This window comes from Phoca vitulina, unplaced genomic scaffold, assembly GCF_004348235.1.
Source record: "Phoca vitulina isolate PV1807 unplaced genomic scaffold, GSC_HSeal_1.0 scaffold25, whole genome shotgun sequence".
Taxonomy (NCBI): domain Eukaryota; kingdom Metazoa; phylum Chordata; class Mammalia; order Carnivora; family Phocidae; genus Phoca; species Phoca vitulina.
Window position 1 is genome coordinate 43,795,339 of NW_022589728.1, and position 22,487 is coordinate 43,817,825.

Sequence of the window (22,487 nt, forward strand, 5' to 3'; positions counted from 1 at the left end):
TGTTTTTCTGGATTTGTTTGTTTTTGCCAATCCTCCCCAATCCTCTTGCATCCAAATAAATACAACTCTAGAGATACTGACATTAAGTTTTATTTCATAAACTTCGCTTGCAGATGTACCTTTTCTCTCCTTATTTCCTTTCTCCAGCCAGATTTTCTCTACTCTCCATCTCTCTTCTTATCTAGAGCCATTTGGCAAGTGTCTGTAAATTCAAATCCTGAATAGTAAGCTCTGTGAAATATAAAATTCCCTTTAATCAAATGAATCATGTGCCTAATGAATCTGAAATCCTGGCGGGGAGGGCAAAGCTGGAGGTCGTTAGAGGAACATGTCTGCAGTTTGAATTTGGAAAGTAGCACTCCCCACCCTGATTCTCTATGTCCATCCCTGCTCAGAGCATTCATGCTTGTCCCATGGCCCTTTAAAAGTAGCTATGGGTATAACCGAACACTAAATGGAGACGCCAGAGAGAAAATTATCTCAGGTTTGAGAGAAAACAGAAATCTGTCGTCTCAGAAAACAATACAAAACAAAAGCTGATCTTCCTTCTTCCTTCTTTCTGATTATCTCCCACAATGATGTTACTTACTAGTTCCAGTTAAGGGCCCACATCTGACGGTCTCTGGGGAAGACGCTCCAGTCCCTTCGGATCCGGGTTTAAGGGACGCACTAAGAAGGCGCCAGCTTTACAACCTCGTCAAACTAACTAGTCCCACACTTAAACCACCGCATCTAACATTTTCCTTCTCTCCTACATAACCTGTCCTTAAGAAATTTAAATCCGACCAGTTTTTCTCTTGCTCCAAGTCCGAAATGAAACTTTGACGTGCGCTAATAATCTAACTCAGCTGAGATGCTTAGCTTAAGCGGTGATTAGCGGCTAACCCAGGACAAGGGCGCTTTGAGACCAAACAGTAAATGGGAAGAAATAACCCGATTGGAGTCCTATCTTTCAGTACCCCTTACGCTCTGCGTTGTGTCCTTCAGAGACCTTGTGGCAGTAATTGGCTTGATGATTGTTTCTTTAGAGCTGCCGTCATGATTAAAAATGCTACCCGAAGCACAGCGCGGATGTCCTTGACACACATCCTATTTTCTGGGAAAAAGGTTACTACCACAGTAATTGAGCTGGGAAGCGGAGACAAATTGCTCTGGCTCCAGCAGCGGTTCGAAGGACTGCAGTTTTCCCTCTTCCAGTTTGCAAGATAACAGTGACAGCATTTGCATCTACAGATTATCGGCAAAATAGAAGTGGAAGGAGAGAAACCACAACCAACGAGACCATAAAAGAATCTCAAACCCGTGACAGAGTTACAAAGATGACCACAGGAGAGAGGGGAGGCCCGGAACTCCACCACGGGCCTGCTCCCGGACCGGCCGGGTCGGCGGGGGGGGGGGGGGGGGGGGGCGGGGGGGGGGCGTGCAGGATGATTGATTTATCTGTCCCGGCCGGCGGCGCCCGCAGCTGGCTGGAGCCCGCGGTGACATCACTGGCCCCGGCGCGGGTCACGTGGCCCGCCCCCGCGTTGCCCCCCCCCCCCCCCCCCCCCCTCCCCCTCCTCCCGCCGCCTTCGGATCGCAGGGTCCGGCCGCTGCAGCCGCTCGGAGCTCTTGGCTGAGGCGCGGAGCGCGGGCCCCTGGCGAGCGGGCGAACGGGCGAGCGGAACCGGGAGCGGGAGCGGCGGGGGAGCCAGCAGCAGCCGCGCAAGGAGCCCCGAGCTACGCGGCGGACGGTCCTGCAAACTTGGGCGCGCGCTCGCGCCACGGCACACGCTGCCCGAGCGATGAAGATGGTCGCGCCCTGGACGCGGTTCTACTCCAACAGCTGCTGCCTGTGCTGCCATGTCCGCACCGGCACCATCCTGCTCGGCGTCTGGTACCTGGTGAGCGCGGCGACGCGCGGGGGGCGCACCTGCCGGCGAGGAGGCGCCAGCGCCGCGAGCCCCCCCCTCCACTCCCCTCCGGGACCCCGGCCCGCGCGCCCGCTGCGCCCCCCCCCCCCCCCCCCCAAGTGCGGCCTCGGTGTTGGGCGACGCCGGCTATAATCCGCCTGAAGTTGTATTATTAGAAACTTAATTCTCTGCGCGAGCCTGTCCGCGATCCCCGGCTCGGCCAACCTGTGGCGGGGGTCCGGCCCGGGCCCGGAGTCGGGGGTGGTGTAGGCTGCGGCCGTCGCCGCGTCCTCCGCTTCCGGTAGAAGTGCACCTGGTGGCCCGGGAGCCCCCATCGGATCTGCGGACCACGTGTTTTCCAGTCCTTTCTTTCTTCTCCCCACCCGTTGGGCTTTGTGTTTTGACGGGCCGCGACAGGGTCGTGGGGGTGACGGAGAGCATTCTGCCCCCTTCCCCCCCACCCCCGCCCCCGCCCCCGCCCCCGCGGTCGGGCTTGCAGCCCGGGCATGCCCATTCTCCCTGCCCGCATCTGGTCTCGCTTTGCTGTCGGGTCTCCTGCGCGCGTTCGCGTCCCGAGGAGAAACGGTTGGGGGCTTCTTGGCACGCGCCGTGCCTGGGTCCCTCCACAGGTCTGGTGTAAAGCCGTTACTCTAGAAAGGGATTTGCTTGTGATTTACTGCGTTTCGGTCCGCCCGGGGAAGCCATTTTTACACCCACTTACTTTCCTGCTCATTGACAGGTGACCCCTGTACCTTTCTTAGACACCGCCGGCAAATCTGATTGTTTTTCTTTTTTTAGGTTGGAGCTTTTAAGGACTTGTTTGTATGGGGAGCAGTGATTATCGGGGGCAGTGAGGAAACCTGATGGAGTCTTTCTGGCCCCGTGCCTGCTCCAGGTTGATTGTTGGCACCCCTGGACTGCGTGCACCAGCACTGAGTCGGATTCCGTTGCATTTCGGGTTTTGTGACATCATGATGGAGAGTTAGACCCGAGCCACTGTGCAGTGAATACCACTGCGTCCTGAGGAAATAGTGGTGCTAAAATGGCATATTGAACTGTTTAGTGAGAATAAATTCTTCTTAATCATCAGAGTTTTTTTGTTGGTTCAGATTCACTTTTTCGATATAATAAGGACATCATGTCGAATTGTGTCGTTGTGCCATTTTAAGCAAAACATTTTTCCCCCAGGCCTATGGTGTTCTTTGCGCTATTTATAGTTTCAAGTTTCCGTTAGTCCTTGCCTATCACCAGCCACACAATAGACATTTTTTGGCCTTAAGAGCTTTCAAACAGATCTATGTGTGGATTCTTTTTGTGCAGTCTGAATGCAGATAGAACATCAGCATCTTGGCTCAACACGGACTTTGCTAAAAGCCAAGAAATGCTTTGCAGAAATTTTAAATACAACAAAAGGATAGTAGGTGGCCTCAAAATAGGCCTTTTATTGATGGTCAAGATAGACTATTGTATATAAATGTCTTGTGTCCTCCTTGAAAATGTTCAAAACTGCAGACTTGCAAGTATACCAGCAAATGTAATTTGTAAAATCTAGGGCACTGCATTAGGCAAATGTACTTACACGATCTACAGGAAAGATAAATCTACTTGAGCCCTGTTGCTGGCTGTAATCCAACCAGACAGCATTGGTGTGATAAAAGGAGAGTACTCTGCAAGCTTTGTCTACTGTTTGAACATGCTTTTTGTGGAAAGTAGTTATTGCTGTGCATGTTGTAGCATTTGGAAACAGCATGGCCTTTTGAAAGATAATTAGAAAGCTTTCTAGCAGATGTAAGGATGCTACTTTAGGTAAACCTAATAAATGGGAAGCCTGGCTCTAGTACTGACACTCTTCATAAGAAGTCTTTGCATTTCATAAAGCAATGTAGACTTGTGAGTTTCACTCATACCTTTACATATAATTTGATTGCCCGAAACTTCGTTTCACATGAACATTTTTGAGATGAGGGAGCAGGGTCACTGAAGAGCAAGGCACCTCTCCCTCTCCCCCCACCAGCCGTCCGGATGGCATAGGGTCAGTTATCTGACAGGGGGAGAGTTTTCATGAAAAAAGGATAGGGCTGTGGGGAGATATTAAAATAAAACTCTTCTTTAAATTAATAAATAATTGCCTATTATACCAGAAAGGTAAAGGGGATCTTTTTTATGCATTTTCTAATTGCTGTTTCCTACCCCACTACCATTTACTAAGTCCCTGTGTGCCAGGTGCTTTGCATACGTGTAATTTTTACATATTCCTGGTGAGGTAGATTTTCTAATCCCTGTTTTATAGATGAGAAAATAGAGGCCCAGAGAGCTTAAGTGATTTGCATACAGTCCATGGTTGGTTTGTGGTCCGTGTGATGTTTTAGTCGGCCCGTTTCCACTTGTTTTTACCTTTTAAAAGTTGTGGGTGTGTTTTGTTTTTGCCTTAGAATAACAAAGGTTTCCTTCGGTCTAGTAATAAAGCATATTGATTTTAGGTATTTATATTAGAGATCATTTTTTGTTTATTTTTTCCTTTTAATGAGGCATAATTTATATATGGTGAAGTCCACAGAAGCCTATAGTACATTGAGTTGACAAATGCATGCACTTGTGTAACCCACACACCTAGAAAACATTTCCAAAACCCCAGAAAGTTCCCTTTTGTCTCTTCCCAGTTAATCCCTGCCACCCCTTCACCCCCACCCTGAAGGAGAGTTTTACCTATTCCTATAAATGGGATTATACTGTATGTATTCTTTCGTGTCTGGTTTCTTTCACTTAGCATTAACGTCTTTTAAATTCATTCATGTTAATTGGAGTACATCAATAGCTTGATGCTTTATATTGCTGAGTATTATTGTATGAATAAATCACAATTTATCCATTTGCCAGATGATGGACATTTGGGTTGTTTCCAGTTTGGGGCTATTATGGTTAAAGCTTGCTCTGAACATTCTTGCACAAGACTTTTTTTTTTAATAAAGATTTTATTTATTTATTTGAGGGAGAACGAGCAGTGGGGAGGGGCAGAGGGAGAGAGAGAGAGAGAGAAGCAGACTACCTGCTGAGCAGGAAGTCCCATGCAGGGTCCATTGATCCCAGGACCCAGAGATCACGACCTGAGCCGAAGGTAGCTTAACCGACTGATCCACCCACGCACCCCTCTTGCACAAGACTTTTTGTGGACGTATGTTTTTATTTCTCTAGAGTACATACCTAGCAGTGGAATTGCTGGTTATTGGGTAGAAGTACGTTTAACTTTATAAGAAACTGCCAAGCAATTTTCCAAAGTGGGTCTGCCATTTTATACTCCAACCAGCAATGTATGAGGTTCCAGTTGTACCACATCCTTGTCAACATTTGGTGTGGTCAGTCATTTTAATTTGAGTCATTTTGGTGGGTATATAGTTGTAGCTCATGGTAGCTTTAGTTTATGTTTCCCTTATGACTAGTGATGTGGAACAGTTTATCTTTGCTTATTGGCCAGTCATATATCTTCCTTTGTAAAGTGCTATTTATTGCCTATTTTAAAGTTGGTTTTTATCTTTTTTTTTCTTGATGATTTGTAAGATCTCTTTATATACTTTGGATCCTGGTCGTTTGTTAAAGATCCATTTTGTGAATGTTTTCTCCCAGCGCGTGGCTGTCTACCCATTTTCTTAATGATATATTTTGATGAAAAGAAGTTTGTTGTTGTTTTGAGACAGATTGAGAGAGAGAGAGAGCACACACGTGCACAAGAGCTGGGACGGTGGGTGGGGGGTGGCAGCGGGAGAGGGAGACGCAGGCTCTCTGCTAAGCAGGGAGCCCAACTCGGGGCTCAATCCCAGGACCCCGAGATCATAACCTGAGCCGAAGGCAGTCACTTAACCAACTGAGACACCCAGGTGCCCTGATGATCAGTTTTTAATTTTAAGTTCAATTTGTCAGTTTTTTCTTTTCTGGTTAGTACTTTCTGTATTCTAAGAAATCTTTGCCCACCCCCAGATTGTGAAGATACTCTCATATATTCTTCTAAAGCTTTATGGCTTTAGCTTTTATATTTACATCTGTGATCTACCTCCAGTTAATTTTTGTGTTACAGTATGAGGTAGAGGTTTGTATTTGTTTATTTTAAAAGGCAGTTTAATTGCTTACCCTAAAAAGAAGTTGAATTATTACATAACCTTTAATAACTATAAATATTTTCAGAGAGACAAGATGATTATCCATCTTCACAGGGAATGAAGACTGACTTGTCCTGGTTTGCAGAGGGATCATAATATAAAAAGTATTTGACGTGGGCTGATTGTTAGGTAGTCTTCTGGGATTTCCACTCTTTCTTCATCAAAACTTCCTATTCTAAACCTGAATCCATTAACTTCCTCCCCAAGTTCACCCATACTCTAGTCTCTCTCTCACCATCTGTCTAGACTCCTCGGCTGCACGCCTATTTCTCCTGCCACCGTAATCTCTTCCTTGATTCTGTGTCCATGTCCTATTGATTTTTGTTCTACCTCCTGATTACCTCCTTTTCTGTCCTTTTTTCTTCTTCTTGCTATCATTTGCCTCATTTAGGCTCCCATTAGCACTCACTTGGCTATTATAATAGTCTTTCTGTTTCTAGCCTTGCCATTAAACAACATTTTTTTTTAAGTCTGTTATAGATACAGTTCCCAGAAGTACTTTTCTCAGACACAAATATGAACTTGTTAGCCTACTCCTAAAAACTTTGGCTCTCTATCCTAGTTAAGTCTATGTATTTCATGACCTGCATGTTGTAAGCCAACGTCAATTGGCTTAAACAGCACCGTGGTTTCTGACATGTCTTTCCCCCTCCCACTCCTTCCTTTTCTGGTTACCCTCTTTTGCAGGTCATTGCAAAAATCCCATGGTTCATTCTGATTTGACAAACCTAAGGATCTGTCCACCCCTGAACTAAACAGGCCAGGGATATGTGACGAGACTATCAGATGAATTTAGGTCTGGTTTATTCTCCTGCCCTTGAACTATTGATTAGAGAGAGATGTGAGCTGGGGATGGGATTAACTTTGCTCTGAGAGCAGAGGGATGAGTCATTTCCCAGAGAATCCGAGACTGTTACTGGGAGAAGGACAATTACAATGCTTGCTTCTCCTTAGGCCAAAGCCCCCATTTCTTACGAGTATGTTTTACCACCAGGACCTGAATTTCTCTTAACATACTCAAGCAAAACTTTTTCTTTTGTAATTTCTTTCATTGTTTTACCACGTGACTTTTGTTTTAAAAGGGGGTACTGGTCGTTGAAAGCATCTGAACTTGACACCTGGGACGAGTACGCCTTTGTGTATGTCATCCTTTTCATCATCATCCAAGTGTGTTTTAGGCACTTAGTCATTGAGCAAATACGTACTGAACGCCTCTTTGTATTTGTACCCTATTCATAAGGTAGTTGGCCATATATCAGATTATAAAGGATAAAAGAGGTCAGAGTAGCTGGTTTCATTAGCTTTACGACCTGACCTTTCAAATAACCAACTGGTTCACTTTGGGTGAAAGTCCCAGTGTGCTTGTGTACCCAAGCCTGGTGGATTCTCTTTGTATCCTGAGAAATTCTGGTGTGATAAATACTGATTTTTTTTTTTTTTTTTTTTGGTCTGGGTGATAATACTGGATAGTGAAACCGACGGCTTGTATTTGTAGAATGATCGATAGTTTTTAGTGGGCTTTCCCATTTACTCTTACTTAGACCTTAAAGCAACCCTGGGGTCAGGTGCTATAGGTGGTCATATGCTCATTTAAGGTTGATAGTTTCTTTTTAGCTCTCAGAGTCTATGGCTTAACCCGTAAGTCCAGGGCAAGAGATGAGCTAATACATAGTCTTATATAATCCTTACTGCCTAGTGCTTTCCCTACTATACTAGATTGTAAAAGACCAAAATACTAGATTATAGATTTTGGATTTTATTCTGTAGGCAGTGGGGAGGCATGGAAGAATTATGAGCAAAGGTGATAGGATGAAAGCAGTTTTTTTTCCCCAGTGTAAGACTCTGTGTTTTGTTTTTTGTTGGTCAGTAATGGACCATATTTTTTTTTCCTTTTTACCTTTTGGCCCCCTTTACCCATTTCTCTGACCTCCCATGTCCTGCCTCTGGTAATCACCATTTGTTCTCTGAGCTTGTTTTTTTAGATTCTACATGTAAGAGAGATCAGATGGTGTTGTCTTTCTCAGTCTGACTTATTTCACTTAGGATGATGTCCTTAAGGTCCATCCAAGTTGTCGCAAATGGCAAGATTTCATTCTTTTCTTATGGCTGAGTAATACTGCATTGTGTATATATATGTCACAATTTGTTTATCCATTCATCTGTTGTTGGACACTTAGGTTGTATCCATATCTCGGCTGTTGTAAATAATGCTGCAATGAACAAGGGGGTGCAGATATCTTTCCAAGTTAGTGTTTATGTTTTCTTAAGGTAAATACCCCGAAGTGGAATTGCTGGGTCATATGGTAGTTCTATTTTTAATTTTTTGAGGAACCTCCATGCTGTTTTCCAGAGTGGCTGCACCAGTTTGCATTCCCACCACCAGTGCACAAGGGCTCCCTTTTCCCCACATGCTCATCAACGCTTGTTATTTTGTTTCTTTTTGATAATAGCCATTCTAACAGATGCGAGGTGATATCTCATTGTGGTTTTGATTTGCATTTCCCTGATGATGAGCGATGTTGAGCATCTTTTCATGTACCTGTTGGCCATATGTATGTCTTCTTTGGAAAAATGTCTATTCAGATCTTCTGCCCATTTTTAAATTAGATTGTTTTTTTGCTATTGACTTATAAGGGTTCTTTATATATGTTGGAAAGTAGTGGCTGATCAGATAGATATATGATTTACAAATATTTTCTCCCAGTCGGTAGGTTGTCTTTTCATTTTGTTATTGGTTTTCTTTGCTGTACAGAAGCTTTTTTGTATGATGTAGTCCCACTTATTTTTGTTTTTGTTGCTTTTGCTTTTGGTGTCAGATTAAAAGATCATCACTAAGACCTATGTCAAGGAGTTTACCACCTGTGTTTTCTTCTAGGAATTTTATGGTTTCAGGCCTTATATTCAAGTCTTTAATCCATCTTGAGTTAGGTTTTTTAAAAAATTTATTTATTTGAGAGAGAAAGAGAAAGATATTTAATATTTTCTTTTTTTTTTAAGATTTTATTTATTTGACAGAGAGAGACACAGCAAGAGAGGGAACACAAGCGGGGGGAGTGGGAGAGGGAGAAGCAGGCTTCCCATGGAGCAGGGAGCCCAATGTGGGGCTTGATCCCAGGACCCTGGGATCATGACCCAAGCTTAATGACTGAGCCACCCAGGCGCCCCGGTTTGCTGATATTTTCTTGAGGATTTTTACATCTATGTTCATCAGGAATAGTGGTCTGTAATTTGCTTTTCTTTTTTTTTTAAAGATTTTATTTATTTATTTGACAGAGAGAGAATGAGAGAGAGAGCACATGAGAGGGGGGAGGGTCAGAGGGAGAAGCAGGCTTCCCGTGGAGCAGGGAGCCCGATGCGGGACTCGATCCAGGGACTCCAGGATCATGACCTGAGCCGAAGGCAGTTGCTTAACCAACTGAGCCACCCAGGTACCCGTGTAATTTGCTTTTCTTGTAGCATCCTTGTCTGGTTTTGGTATCAGGGCAGTGCTGGCCTCATAAAATGAGTTTGGAGGAGTTCCTGCCTCTTCTATTTTTTGGAAGAGTTTAAGGAGGATTGGTATTAATTCTTTGAATGTTGGTTAGAATTCATCAGTGAAACCATCTGGTCTTGGCCTTTTCTTCGTCGGGAGGCTTTTGATTATGGATTCAATCTCCTTACTAGCAATTGGCCTGTTCAGATTTTGTTTCATCATGATTCAGTCATGGTAGGTTGTAGGCTTCTAGGAATTTATCCATTTTTTGTAGGTTGTTCAGCTTGTGGGCATATAATTGTTCATAGCAGTCTCATGATCCTTTGTATTTCTGTGGCATCAGTTGTAACATTTCCTCTTTCATTTCTGATTTTATTTATTTGAGTCTTTCTTCCCCTGGTGAGTCTAGCTAAAGTCTTGTCAATTTTGTTCATCTTTTCAAAGAACCAGCTCCTAGTTTCATTGGTTTTCTTTATTGTCTTTTTAGTCTTTATATCATTTACTTCTGCTCCAATCTTTGTTATTTTCTTCCTTCTACTGACTTTGGGCTTCATTTTTTCTAGTTCCTTGAGGCATAAAGTTAGATTGTTTATTTGAGACTTTTCTTCTTTCTTTTTAATTTATTTGAGAGAGAGAGAGAGAGCATGAGCTGGGGGGAGCAGCAGAGAGGGAGAAGTAGGCTCCCCGCTGAGCAGGGAGCCCAATGTGGGACTCGATCCCAGGGCTCTGAGATCATGACCTGAGCCAAAGGCAGACGCTTAACCGACTGAGCCACCCAGTCGGTTAAGCGTCTGCCTTTGGCTCAGGTCATCAATATTTCTTGATGTAGGCATTTATCACTATGAACTTTCCTCTTAGAAGTTATTTTGCTACGTCCCACAAATTTTGGTATGTAATATAGTTCCATTTTTATTCATTTCAAGATTTTTAAAATTTTTCTGTTGATTTCTTCTTTGACTCCTTGGTTGGTCAGTAGCATGTTGTTTAATCTCCACATATTTATAAATCTTCCAGGTTTTTCATGTAATTAATTTCTAGTTTCATCTGTGGTCAGAAAAGATTCTTGATATGATTTCAGTCCTTTTACATTTGTTAAGATTTACTTTGTGTCCTAACGTGTAATCTATCCTGGAAAATGTTCCATGGGCATTTGAGAAGAATGTGTATTTTGTTGCTTTTGGATGGAATGTTCTGTGTATATCTGTTAGTCCATCTGGTCTAACATGTTGTTTAAGGCCAGTGTTTCCTGCTGATTTTCTATCTGGATGATCTATCCATTGATGTAGTGGGATATTAAAATTCCCTACCCTTATTGGTGTCTATTTTTCTCTTCAGATCTGTTAATATTTGCTTTATATATTAGGTACTCCTATGTTGTGCCATAAATATTTACAAATGTTATATTTTCTTGTTGGATTTACCCCTTTATTATTATGTAATTACCTTCTTTGTCTCTTTTTACAGTCTCTTCTTTAAGGTCTATTTTATCTGATGTAAGTATAGCTACTCCAGCTTTCTTTTGGCTTTCATTTGTATGGAATATCTTGCCATCCTTTTACTTTCAGTCTGTGTGTGTCTTCACATCTAAAGTGAGTTTCTTGTAGGCAGCGTATAAATGGGGCTCATTTTTTAATTCATTCAGCCACTTGGTCTTTTGATTGGAGAATTTAGTTCACTTGCATATAAAATAATTATTTATAGGCATGTATTTATTGCCATTTTCTTAGTTGTTCACTGGCTGTTTTTGTAGTTCCTCTTTGTTTTTTCTTCTCTTTCTTTAGTGGTATACTTCTATTCTTTTCCCTTTATCTTTTGTGTATTCACTATGGGTTTTTGTTTTGTGGTAACCATGAAGCCCAAATATAACAACTTTTATATGTAAGAGTCTATTTGAAGTTGATAACAACTTAAGTTTGATACCATTCTAAAGCTCAACATTTTTATTGTCTTTGCCATGCTTTTTTTGATGTCACATTTTACACGTGTATTCCTCAACTAATTATTGTAATCAAAGGTATTTTTACTACTTTTGTCTTTTATTTATTTTTTAAAGATTGATTTATTTATTTTAGAGAGAGTGCACACACACACATATGTGAGTGAGAGGAAGGGCAGAGGAAGAGAATCTTTAAACAGACTCCCCGCTGAGTGTGGAGCTAGATGCAGGGCTTGATCCCACAAGCCATGTGAGATCATGACCTGAGCCAAAACCAAGAGTCGGCTGCTTAACTGACTGAGCCACCTGGCACCCGAATTTTGTCTTTTAACCTTCATACTAGCTTTATAAATGATTATATATTTACTTTATATTTACCTTTACTATATATTTACCTCCCCAGTGAGATTTATTGTTTCATATGTTTTCTTGTTACTAAGTAGTACCCTTTCTTTTCTCTTTAACCTTTCTTGTAAGGCTGGTGTAGTGGCAGTGAACTCCTTTAGTTTTTGCTCGACTGGGAAACTCTTTACCTCCCTTCACTTCTGAATGATAACTTTGCTGGATAGAGTATTCTTGGTTGGAAGTTGGCTTTCTTTCAGCACTTTGAATATATTGTGCCACTCTCTTTTAGCCTGCAAAGTTTCTGCTGGAAAATCTGCTGATAGTCTTGTTGCGGGGGGGGGGGGGTCCCTTGAATGTAACAAGTTGTTTTTCTATTGCTGCTTTTAAAATTCAGTTTTTAAGGAATGTTAAAATAGCAGGCTGTTTTAGGTGGTTGAAAAACTAGAAAGGTCTTCCGTATATGAGATAGAGAAGATACTGGTTCTTTCCAACACCAGTGTCTCATTGGCTAGGGCTGTGGGTAATATGGATGGGAATTTTTATCAGTTAGTCAATGATACAAGTTCCTCTTGACATCTAGACTTTCTCCATCTGAATTCAGGAATCAAATAGATTTGGGTAGTGAGGGATACTGAATTTTTGAAAGACGTCCAGTGAGCCCTTTTCAAAAAGCACAGGGACCCTCTGCCACCACCTAATATAAAGGATCAAGGGTAGCTCTATAAAATATTGGCTGGGGAAGATTTCAGTGATATGTATTTGTTTATTTTTTAAATTGAAATATAATTAACATACAGTGTTATATTAGTTTCAGGTGCACAATATAATTAAAAAATTCTATACATTTCTCAGTACTCAGCAAGATAATTCCCTTTATCTATTTTACCCATTGCCCACCCCCCCCCCTTTCCCTATGGCAACCACCAGTTTGTTCTCTGTATCCAGTGATATTTAATATGTTTTTCAGCTTTTGTTGCACATTATGATAGATGTTCATCAGGATGTTTTAAAGATAGGCTGACCATGAAATAAAGATTGCCATCAAACCTGTCATTAATATCAACTTCTCTGGGACCCACTCTAAATATATCTAATTAACAAAGCATCAAGTATTAAAATGGTTAACATGAGTTTTGCACTATGATGTCTATTATGTTTATCTAAATGTATAATTATTTTGTTAACTTACTTTGACTCTGTGTCATAAAGGAAGAGGCTACATTTTTCCCTTCCCACCCCATCCCCTTTAGGGCAGATACATTATTGTCCATAAAAGGATGCTAGAAGAAATAATATGTGAGCCCTAGCAGCATAATTTACTACTTTCTACTTCTCTCTCAGCTCCCTTGGCTCTTAATAGAGCTTCTGGGGCTTTAAGAAGAGTTCTTGAAAAGCTATAAACTGGGTAACCCATTTTACTTGAAGAAAAATAAAAATTAAGTGAAGATCACACTTCTTCAGTTGCTTTTAACAAACTTTTAAAGGTTTAGGGTTGCCTGTTTGCAGTTGCAGCTTCCAAGGGAAAATCATTTCTCAGGGAAAAATGTGAGCACCAAAAGATGCTTAAAAGAAATATAATTTCAAATTATTAGTAAAAATAAGGTTGAGCTCTTTTATTAACCTTGAGCTGCTAAAATTACAGGGCACTAAATTATGACTATTGAGTGATTTGAGTAGTTAATAACTTTTTATGAAGACAACCTGGTGAGTCCAACTTCACAGAAGACATAACATTCAGGGCTAAAAAGATCAAGTCTCCAGGCTGCGTCAGTATGTCTTCCAACTACACTTAAAGAGAGGGGTTTGCTTCTTGATAATCCTCTGTTGAAGCCTCAGTTTGGATTTCCCCAACCTTGATCTAGTGCTGCTGGTCTGGGAGTCTTTTTTCTTTTTCCTTTTTAAGGTATCATTGGATTCTCTGATATCTATTCTTTTCTCTTTTGTGTTATATTAATTTTAACGTCTGTATTTGTTATGGTGTAGATAAAGTCTTGTAACAGAGAGATTTAAAATGCAGTACTTATGCAAGTTACATTTTATTTCTCTGTCATGTAACAGTCCAGGGTTGGTAGACTTTGTTCCGTGAAGGTCACTCAGAGACCTCTTCTGCTGGGGCATCCCAAATGCGTGGATTCCTTCTCTGGTTCTGAGGAGGCTATGGCCTTTAGCCTTGTCTACATGGCTGGAGACAGCTCCCCAGTACTATGTTTTCTGACCTGCTGGAGGGAAGAAAGGACACCTGGAGGACAAACAACTTGGTTTTTTTAAGGATGTGAAATGGAAATTGCACACGTTGCTTTCACTTATATACCAGTAGTCCAAAATAAGGTCTATGACCTAACTGCAAGGGAGGCTGGGAGATGTTATCTGTCTCTGGACATTTATGTACCCGGATAAGCCTATGACTGTGAAAGAAGGGAGAGCAGATTCGGGGGACATCTACCAGTCTGATGTGCCCCCGAGGGTGGCCTAATTTTTTTTTTTTTTTAAAGATTTTATTTATTTATTTGACAGAGAGAGACACAGCGAGAGAGGGAACACAAGCAGGGGGAGTGGGAGAGGGAGAAGCAGGCTTCCCGCCGAGCAGGGAGCCGGATGCGGGGCTCGATCCCAGGACCCTGGGATCATGACCTGAGCCGAAGGCAGACGCTTAACGACTGAGCCACCCAGGTGCCCCGTGGGTGGCCTAATTTTTAACATCCTGTTGCCCAGTAGGCAACCTGTCCTACCTGCAGAAGGCTTCCTTTAATTTCCAGTCTACAGAGTGGTACTGGTTGGTTCTCAGTACTTCAGTTCTCCTCTCCAAATTGGAGTTAATAATGCTAAAAGGAAACAATTATAGTTATTAAAAAGTATCACAAGGTACTTTAAACAAGTCATAAAAATAGTTATGTCTGTAGATAAAACTGAGTAGTATACAAATGCGAATGCATTTTTCCCAAGGCATGCTTCATTAATGGAGTTTTTAATGGACTGCTTAAGAATTTTTAAAAAGATAAAATGAAGGCCACACGAATAGCATTTTCAACATGAAAATGCATATGGTCATCTACATAAGACATAGAAGGCAGCTAGCTTATAGATCAGAAACCTGTTCATTGTGCTTATGGGTTAAGGACTTCCCATCTCAAAAGAAAATAATTGCAGAAAATTTAAGCCTAGAAGGTATTGCTGATGCTTATTCAGTTTCTTTCTTCCCTCTTTCCCTCCCTCCTTTCTTCCTCCCTTGTCCTTTAACAGATTTTTTTGAGAACTGTGTGTTCAGAAGTATGTCGGGTGCTGGGCTTGCAGCTGGGATTCAGCATAAACCCAGTCCTTGCCAACATCAAATCTGTGGGCTAATGGACGAAAGAAATATTAATCAGAATTAATAGACATAGTAATCATACAAATAAATATTGGCACATAAGTGTGACGAAGACTACGGAGAAGAATGGTGGCCCTGTGATAAGGCATGGAGGAGGGTTCGGGGATGGGAGTGGGAGCATTGGAGAGCCTGATGGTCTTTGTCTTTAGCTACAGAAGTTAGTCCACTTCCAGTAACAGTGTTAACATACCCAGATTTATTCCCATCATTGTTTCTGTTTCCCTCTCCTTTGCTGCCATCCTTCATGTGGACTGCATTGTTGCTTACCCGTTTTTCCTGTCTGCTATTTTGGAAGTTACACTCTGTTTCTATGATTCTAGTTGTTCGCTCAGGAAATATCAACATGTATCCTCATCAGAGTCTGCAGTTAATAATGATATTGTTGCCTTTCTTTTGAATAAGTCCTTCAACTCCAGTCATTTGTGTCTTTTTTTTTTTTTTAAGATTTTATTTTTAAGTAATCTCTGTGCCCATCATGGGGCCCAGACTCACAACCCTGAGATCAAGAGTCACATGTTCCTCCCACTGAGCCAGCCAGGCGCCCCTATTTTAGCGTCCTTTTTTTTTTTTTGACAGAGAGCAGGAACACAAGCAGTGGAAGAGGCAGAGGGAGAAGCAGGTCCCCCGCTGAGCAGGGAGCCTGATGTGGGACTCGATCCCAGGACCCTGGGAACATGACCTGAGCCCAAGGCAGTCTATTAACCAACTGAGCCACCCAGGCACCCCTATTTTAGTGTCTTTTTTAAAAGCTCCCAAGACCTTGATCTGTAACCGTGCTTGTTTAGAACCACCCATAGATTTATGCCTCTCTTTGTCCATTCTTCTCCCTTTTTCCTGCAGTCATTATAATTTTTATTTTAAAAATGAATATTTAATACCCAAACTATGGAAAGTACATGGCCTGTCATTTTCTTTCCCTACTCAGACCTGTTGTCTCGGTTCACTCTTCTGTCTGAAATATAGGTTTGAAAATTTCCTTTAGTGAGGCTCTGTTGGTGGCAAACTCTGACAGCTTTTATTTGAAGATATCTTTATTTGGCTCCTGTCCTTAAAAGATACTTCAATCCGAGGTTGCCAGTCATTGCCTCTGCACACGTTGAAGTTCTCTTCAGCTCCTACTTTGCTGCGGAGGCCAGTCATCGGCTGGGTTGACATTTATTCTTGATTCCTTGGGTCTAGAGTGGGTGTTGCGGTTCTGCATTAGTGATAATAACCTGTGGCTCATGCTGAAGCTGCTGGTCTGCAGACCACAGTTTTGGTACCAGTGGTTTGGTACCAGAACTCATACGCTTGTGGTGTTAAATGCATTTTCTTACAGGCTTGCCTCTGTAGTTAAAACTTAGACTATTAGTTTTTATTCTTTCAGAAGGTATTGAACAGAACAAGTAATAGTCAGAGTATAGCTATAAGGAACAAATTTTAATAATAGAGAAATACCATAGAGCTTTTCTGAAACTATTTTAAAAATTAAGTTAGTAAATCACAGTAGGGCTTTCTTTGATTCTTTTGTTATTTTTACCTGAGCCTATTTCTTTGTCTGTTTTTTTTTTCTTACCAGCTGTTTAGAAATTAAATGAGAGTTTCTCAGATAATCTTAATATTTATTCTAAAGTAAGCATATAAACAAGAATAGGATCTTAAAGATATTTATGTATTTACATTAGTAATGAGTAGTTAGTAATTTACTAGATAATCTTTTCATTAGTTTACTTTGAGAATAGCTAAGAACAATGATCTTCAGAGGCTGTCTGCTTTTGAAGTAATTTGATACTGTTTTTTTAACTAAAAGTAACACTATCAGATATTGACATCACCTTTAAGAATGTTCTAGATTCATAGTAAAGAATATTTATGACATACACTTTAATAATGCTTCTTCCTTTCCTTATATAAACAGTTCAGGGGCGCCTGGGTGGCTCAGTCGTTAAGCGTCTGCCTTCGGCTCAGGTCATGATCCCAGGGTCCTGGGATCGAGCCCCGCATCGGGCTCCCTGCTCCGCGGGAAGCCTGCTTCTCCCTCTCCCACTCCCCCTGCTTGTGTTCCCTCTCTCACAGTGTCTCTCTCTGTCACATAAATAAAATCTTTAAAAATAAATAAATAAATAAATAGTTCAGCATTATGGTTATAAAACACTTCTTGTCTAGGAGATGGTTAGATTCTATCATTGCACTTGATTTTAATTTGACAATTAAGACTGTTTAGAAGGTTAGCTACCAGGTTATACTTTAGCAGCTTGTTCTAGAATTCCAAGCTGTGTTTCAACTGTAGAAGTGTATGTTTTTTGTCTTCCTTTTTTTTTAAAGATTTATTTATTTATTGGGGGCTGGTGGAGGCGGGCAAAGGGAGAGAGAGAGAGAGAGAGAGTCCTAAATAGACTGCACTGAGTGCAGAGCCTGACATAGGGCTCCGTCTCACGGCCCTGAGATCAGGACCTGAGCTGAAACCAAGAGCAGGATGCTCAACCAGCTGTACCACCCAGGTGCCCTTGTCTTTAATTTCTGATTCTTGTTTTTGCTTGGGGATATTTTGAATGTATTGCTATTTTGTTACATTTTAACTCTAGAGTACAATATAACAACACCATCCTTGTATCAGATACAAAATCTATATTCTAGTGGTTCAGTCTGTTACAGACTCTTCACTTTCCTTAGTAAAGACATTCCGTTTTATGAGTTTCACTTCTGTCTGATGAATAGCTACAGGAATAAAGTATTCTTGTATATATTAAAACTAAACAGGGAGTAAATAATATAATCGCTTCAAACACTCTTTCAAAGCATATTTTATGGTAACCCAGGTTGTTGGACTAGGATGGTTACAGATAGGGATTAACAGACCTAATGAATAGAGCCAATCAGAACACAAAGAGAACGTGTTTGCTGTACAAAAAAATTGATGTAGCCATTTTGCACTTTATATTTTCTCTTGTCTTTTCCAAATGCTAGTCTTCTAACCCTTTAGAATTTTTTTTTTTTTAATTTATTCATTTGAGACAGAGAGATACAGAGAGAGAGAGAGAGAGTAGGAGCAGTGGGGAGAGGCAGAGGGAGAGGGAGAAGCAGACTCCCCGCTGAGCAGGGAGCCTGATGCGGGGCTCGATCCCAGGACCTGGAGATCATGACCTGAGCCGAAGGCAGACGCTTAACGACTGAGCCACCCAGGCGCCCCAAACTTCTAACCCTTTAATATGCGATACTTTTTTCTTTTCTTTTCTTTTTTTTTAAGATTTTATTCATTTATTTGACAGAGAGAGCACAAGATTTTTTACTTTTAAGTAATCTCTACACCCAGTGTGGGGCTCAAACTTACAACCCCGAGATCAAGAGTCCCATGCTTCTCCGACTAAGCTAGGCAGGCAACCCTGTGATACTTTTTTTTATGCACGGACAGCCTATTCTAAAACAGGCTCCAGGCTAGGCCTATCTCTTCATATTCAGAGATCCAGAATGTTCTTTAAGATATAAAAGGGAGCCTGCTATTGTCCACATCCACACCCCCCAGTCTGAAGTCTCCCAGAGGCTCTTTGGACAGCGTTTCTCTATCTGGCCTCCTCTGGGGACCATCCCTTGGCTTCTGTCCAATGTCCAGCTTTCTCATTGATCACATGGACCCCGTATTCTGAGAGCCTCTAATGGTGCCTTGCTGGCTCTTGTCGCATTGAGGGTGATATCTGGAACACTCCCTTGGAAAGAATTCTGAGCATGCGCCAGGGGTTTGGTTGGCAGATTCGGGCAGCTGGAATCTGTAAACTGGGTGTGGTGGCATCTTGAGAGGGAACTGGGGTACTAGAAAAAGCATGCATGGCATCTGTAATCAAAGGATCAATGATTGAGTCTCAGCTGAGAACTCTGACCTTGTGTGGGGTGTCCTCTGCAGGCTGAGTGCCCTCATTTGTAGAATGGAATAATAATGGTCACACTTCCTAAGGGAGGCAAGGCTGCTTCAGTGATATACAATGGTATGTGCGGTGGTGGTGCTTTCTTGAGGAAGACAGTTAAAGTGATGGCACCGTGGGCTATAAGGTGAATCAGGAGGATCTCCTTGAATTTGGGGGAAAACATTTTTACATTTAAAAAATTTGCCTGTTGAAATGTGGCTCTAATAAAAGGTACAAATTTCCATTTTACTGCTTAACCTTTTTGCCCTCACTGTGTGTAACCTGGAGACAGTCCTTTGGTTTATTATAGCTTCAGCAACTTAAAACATTCACTGTAATTATAATTCAATTCAAAGGACTGACAAGAGTTGCTCATTTTTATGTTTTTATGTCCTAGGACTGTCTCTCAATACTTAATTCTTAGTCATTTAGTCTGATACCCTAAAATTATTTGTGCTGTAATCTTTTGTGTCTCAAGATTTCCAGAAGTCTTTACTTTCTAGTGTTAATAATGTCATCTCCCTGTGCAGTCTTTCAGCTTCTCCCTGAGCTACTAGTATAGCAGAATTCCTTTTCCCTGTGAATGAAACATCCAGTTTATTTGACTGTCTTCACCACTAGACAGTAAGCTACCTTGTGGTATGTGTATATGGTGGTGTTGTTGTTGTTGTTTTTTAAGATTTATTTATTTGACAGAGAGAGAGAGACAGCAAGAGAGGGAACACAAGCAGGGGGAGTGGGAGAGGGAGAAGCAGGCTTCCCACCAAGCAGGGAGCCTGATGTGGGGCTCGATGCCAGGACTCTGGGATCATGACCTGAGCCAAAGGCAGATGCTTAACGACTGAGCCACCCAGGCGCCCCTACCTTGTGGTGTTTGCCATAACATGTATGTGATGCTTAGCATAGTGCTTGGCCTATTATTTGTTGCCTAATAGATCATTTCTGAACAATTGAATGAATTACTTAATGAATGGTATAGTATTCTGCATTTTACTTGGCTATTGATGTGTTTACCCCACTGAACTACTAATCTTTGGGGGCAAGGACCATGTGTTATTCATCCTTGTGTAGCCCAGCTTCAAGCAGAGCACTGGGGACATAGTAAGTGAACTGATTTACTCAACTTCTTAGGTAAATAGGATTTTACAAAAAATGCCATTTCCCCCCCAGAATACATTTACCACAGTTGATGGACTTTAAATAGTAAGTGTCAGAAACATATTTCAATATCAGAACGGGACCATATAGACAGGGGCTAATTTGAATATGAAAGCACATTTGGATCAGAATTCTAAAAATAGATACTTCAGACTTTCATTTCATTTTGATTTGCCTGGACCCAAGTGAAAGGCACATCTGCCCTTATTAGCTTTTTAAAATTATTATTTTTTTAAGGGAGGTGAGGGGCAGGGGGAGAGAGAGAGAGAGAGAATCTTAAGCAGGCTCCACACCCAGCCCAGAGACCCAGGTGGGGCTCAGTCTTACAACCCTGAGATCATGACCTGAGCCAAAATCAAGAGTCAGACTGAGCCACCTCAGTTTAACTGACTGAGCCACCCAGGTGCCCCTGCCATTATTAGCTTTAAAAAAAATTTTTTTTTCAAATGTTGGAGTATAAAAATTAGCCAACCAGGGGCGCCTGGGTGGCTCAGTTGGTGGAGCATGTGACTCTTGATCTTGGGGTCATGAGTTTGAGCTCCACCTTGGGCACAGAGATTACTTTAAAAAAATTTTTTTAAAAAGCCAATTATCTGAAAACAGCATATCTGATTATCTATATTTTTTTATTTTTAACCATTTTTACTGTATTGCACACATACAGAAAATGCACAAAATACAGACAACTTGGTTATTACTGAACAAACAGTTATGTATCTACCACTCAGGTCTGACTCTTCTCTTAAAGGTTACCCTGGAGATGACAACATACATCCTTGACTTTTTAAAATCTCACATTAACTGGTACTTTCATCCTCTTCCTGGGCAATGCAAGGATTTAAGATCAGTTCAGTTCTAATTATCTGCTCTTGATTTATATGCTATTGTCTATTTTGAATCTATTTCTGTTTTGCACTCATAAGTCATTATTACTGTTACTGTGTTATCAATATTCACAATTGCCAATATAATTTATCATTTCTGTTATTCTTCTTTCTTTGTACATCTTCAGCCTTTTATCTGAGATCATTTTTCTTTTGCCCAAAGAATACCCTTCAATGCTTTCTTTACTGCTAAGCTTCTGGTGACAAATTCCCTCAGTTTTGTCCAGAAGTATATAACTCATTAATTTTCTTGTACTTTGTCTAATGGTTTAAACTCATCCACTGTGTTCTTGATTTGGCTACTGCAGTTTTTCATTCTAGAGCCTCTTTATTCTTTTCAAATCTGTCCTGTCCTTTTATTTATGATGCTAGTTGCCTGCCAAAATTCTTGTGTTTTTTTCTTTATCTCCTTGATTTTCATAAGCATGGCCACTTTAAAGGGCGTGCTCACTAACTTCAATATCGAGAATACCTATGTTTCTCTTGTCTGTTCTTTCTGCTGATTCTTGTTATGAGAGTCTTGCCTTTTCCTATTTGCTGTATTCTGGACATTGCATTTGAAAATTAAAAAAAAAAATTCAAGGCGTAGGATGATATCTTTCTCCACTAGGATTTTAATAGCTTTTTATAGGGGTCTAGCACCTAGGGAGTGGCTTAATCCAGTTTCAAGACTCAGATGATGCAAGGTTGGGTTGTGTCCTTATAAAGATTTGTCTCCTTCTGGTTCACCTTCTTCCAGTGGTGAGGCCCCAGCAGGGTCTTAGGGCAAAGCCTGTGTCATCTGCCCCTCACCCCCACCCAGGAGGCCCTTGACTCCCTGGCCCAGTGAGGCTGTCAGGGGTGCTGCTCAGGCTCTTAGCTCTCATCAGTCTTTTCCAGAATCAACAAATGCCCCCCGGGGTATTTCTGCCTTCTCCTGGATCTTGGACCAGTAATTCTTCACTGCCTCATTAGCTCTCACGCCTTCTCACAGACGTGGGTATTTTGTCCAGATTTCCTAGTTGTCCTCAGAGAGAAATTGGTTTGTATCACTTACTTGGCCATTATCAGAAGTGGCAGATCCCTGAATTATTATTATTTTATTTTACTCTGACATTTCTCCCCTGAAATATCTACTTCCAAGATTTGACTTGAATGCCTGGCCAGGTTTACTTGTTGTTGGTCATCTTCTTTCTATTAATTGTTTTTTAGAGAATCAGGTTTAATAATAATATTTTATAACATTTTATATTAAAAATATTTTTGAAGTTTTAAATAATTGTTCCTAACTCTAAAAGTAGTTTATGCTCATGTTAGGCACTCTGGAAAATACAAAAAAAGGTACAATGGTAATTAAAGGTACAAGTCATCTGCAAACCTAGTCCCTGGTTTATATATAAAATTGTATGTTTTAGTGTTTTTAGT

General features: G+C 41.3%; 1 protein-coding gene across 1 annotated transcript in view; it reads left to right on the top strand.

Annotated features, from left to right (window-relative positions):
* Positions 1 to 1,570: 1,570 nt before the first annotated feature.
* LAPTM4B (lysosomal protein transmembrane 4 beta) overlaps positions 1,571 to 22,487 on the top strand; it is a 75,448-nt gene continuing 54,531 nt past the window's right edge. The window contains exon 1 of the mRNA XM_032421609.1: positions 1,571 to 1,883. Within this exon, the coding sequence (XP_032277500.1) occupies positions 1,785 to 1,883 (99 nt within the window). The 5' untranslated portion in view covers positions 1,571 to 1,784. The remainder of the gene's footprint in view (positions 1,884 to 22,487) is intronic.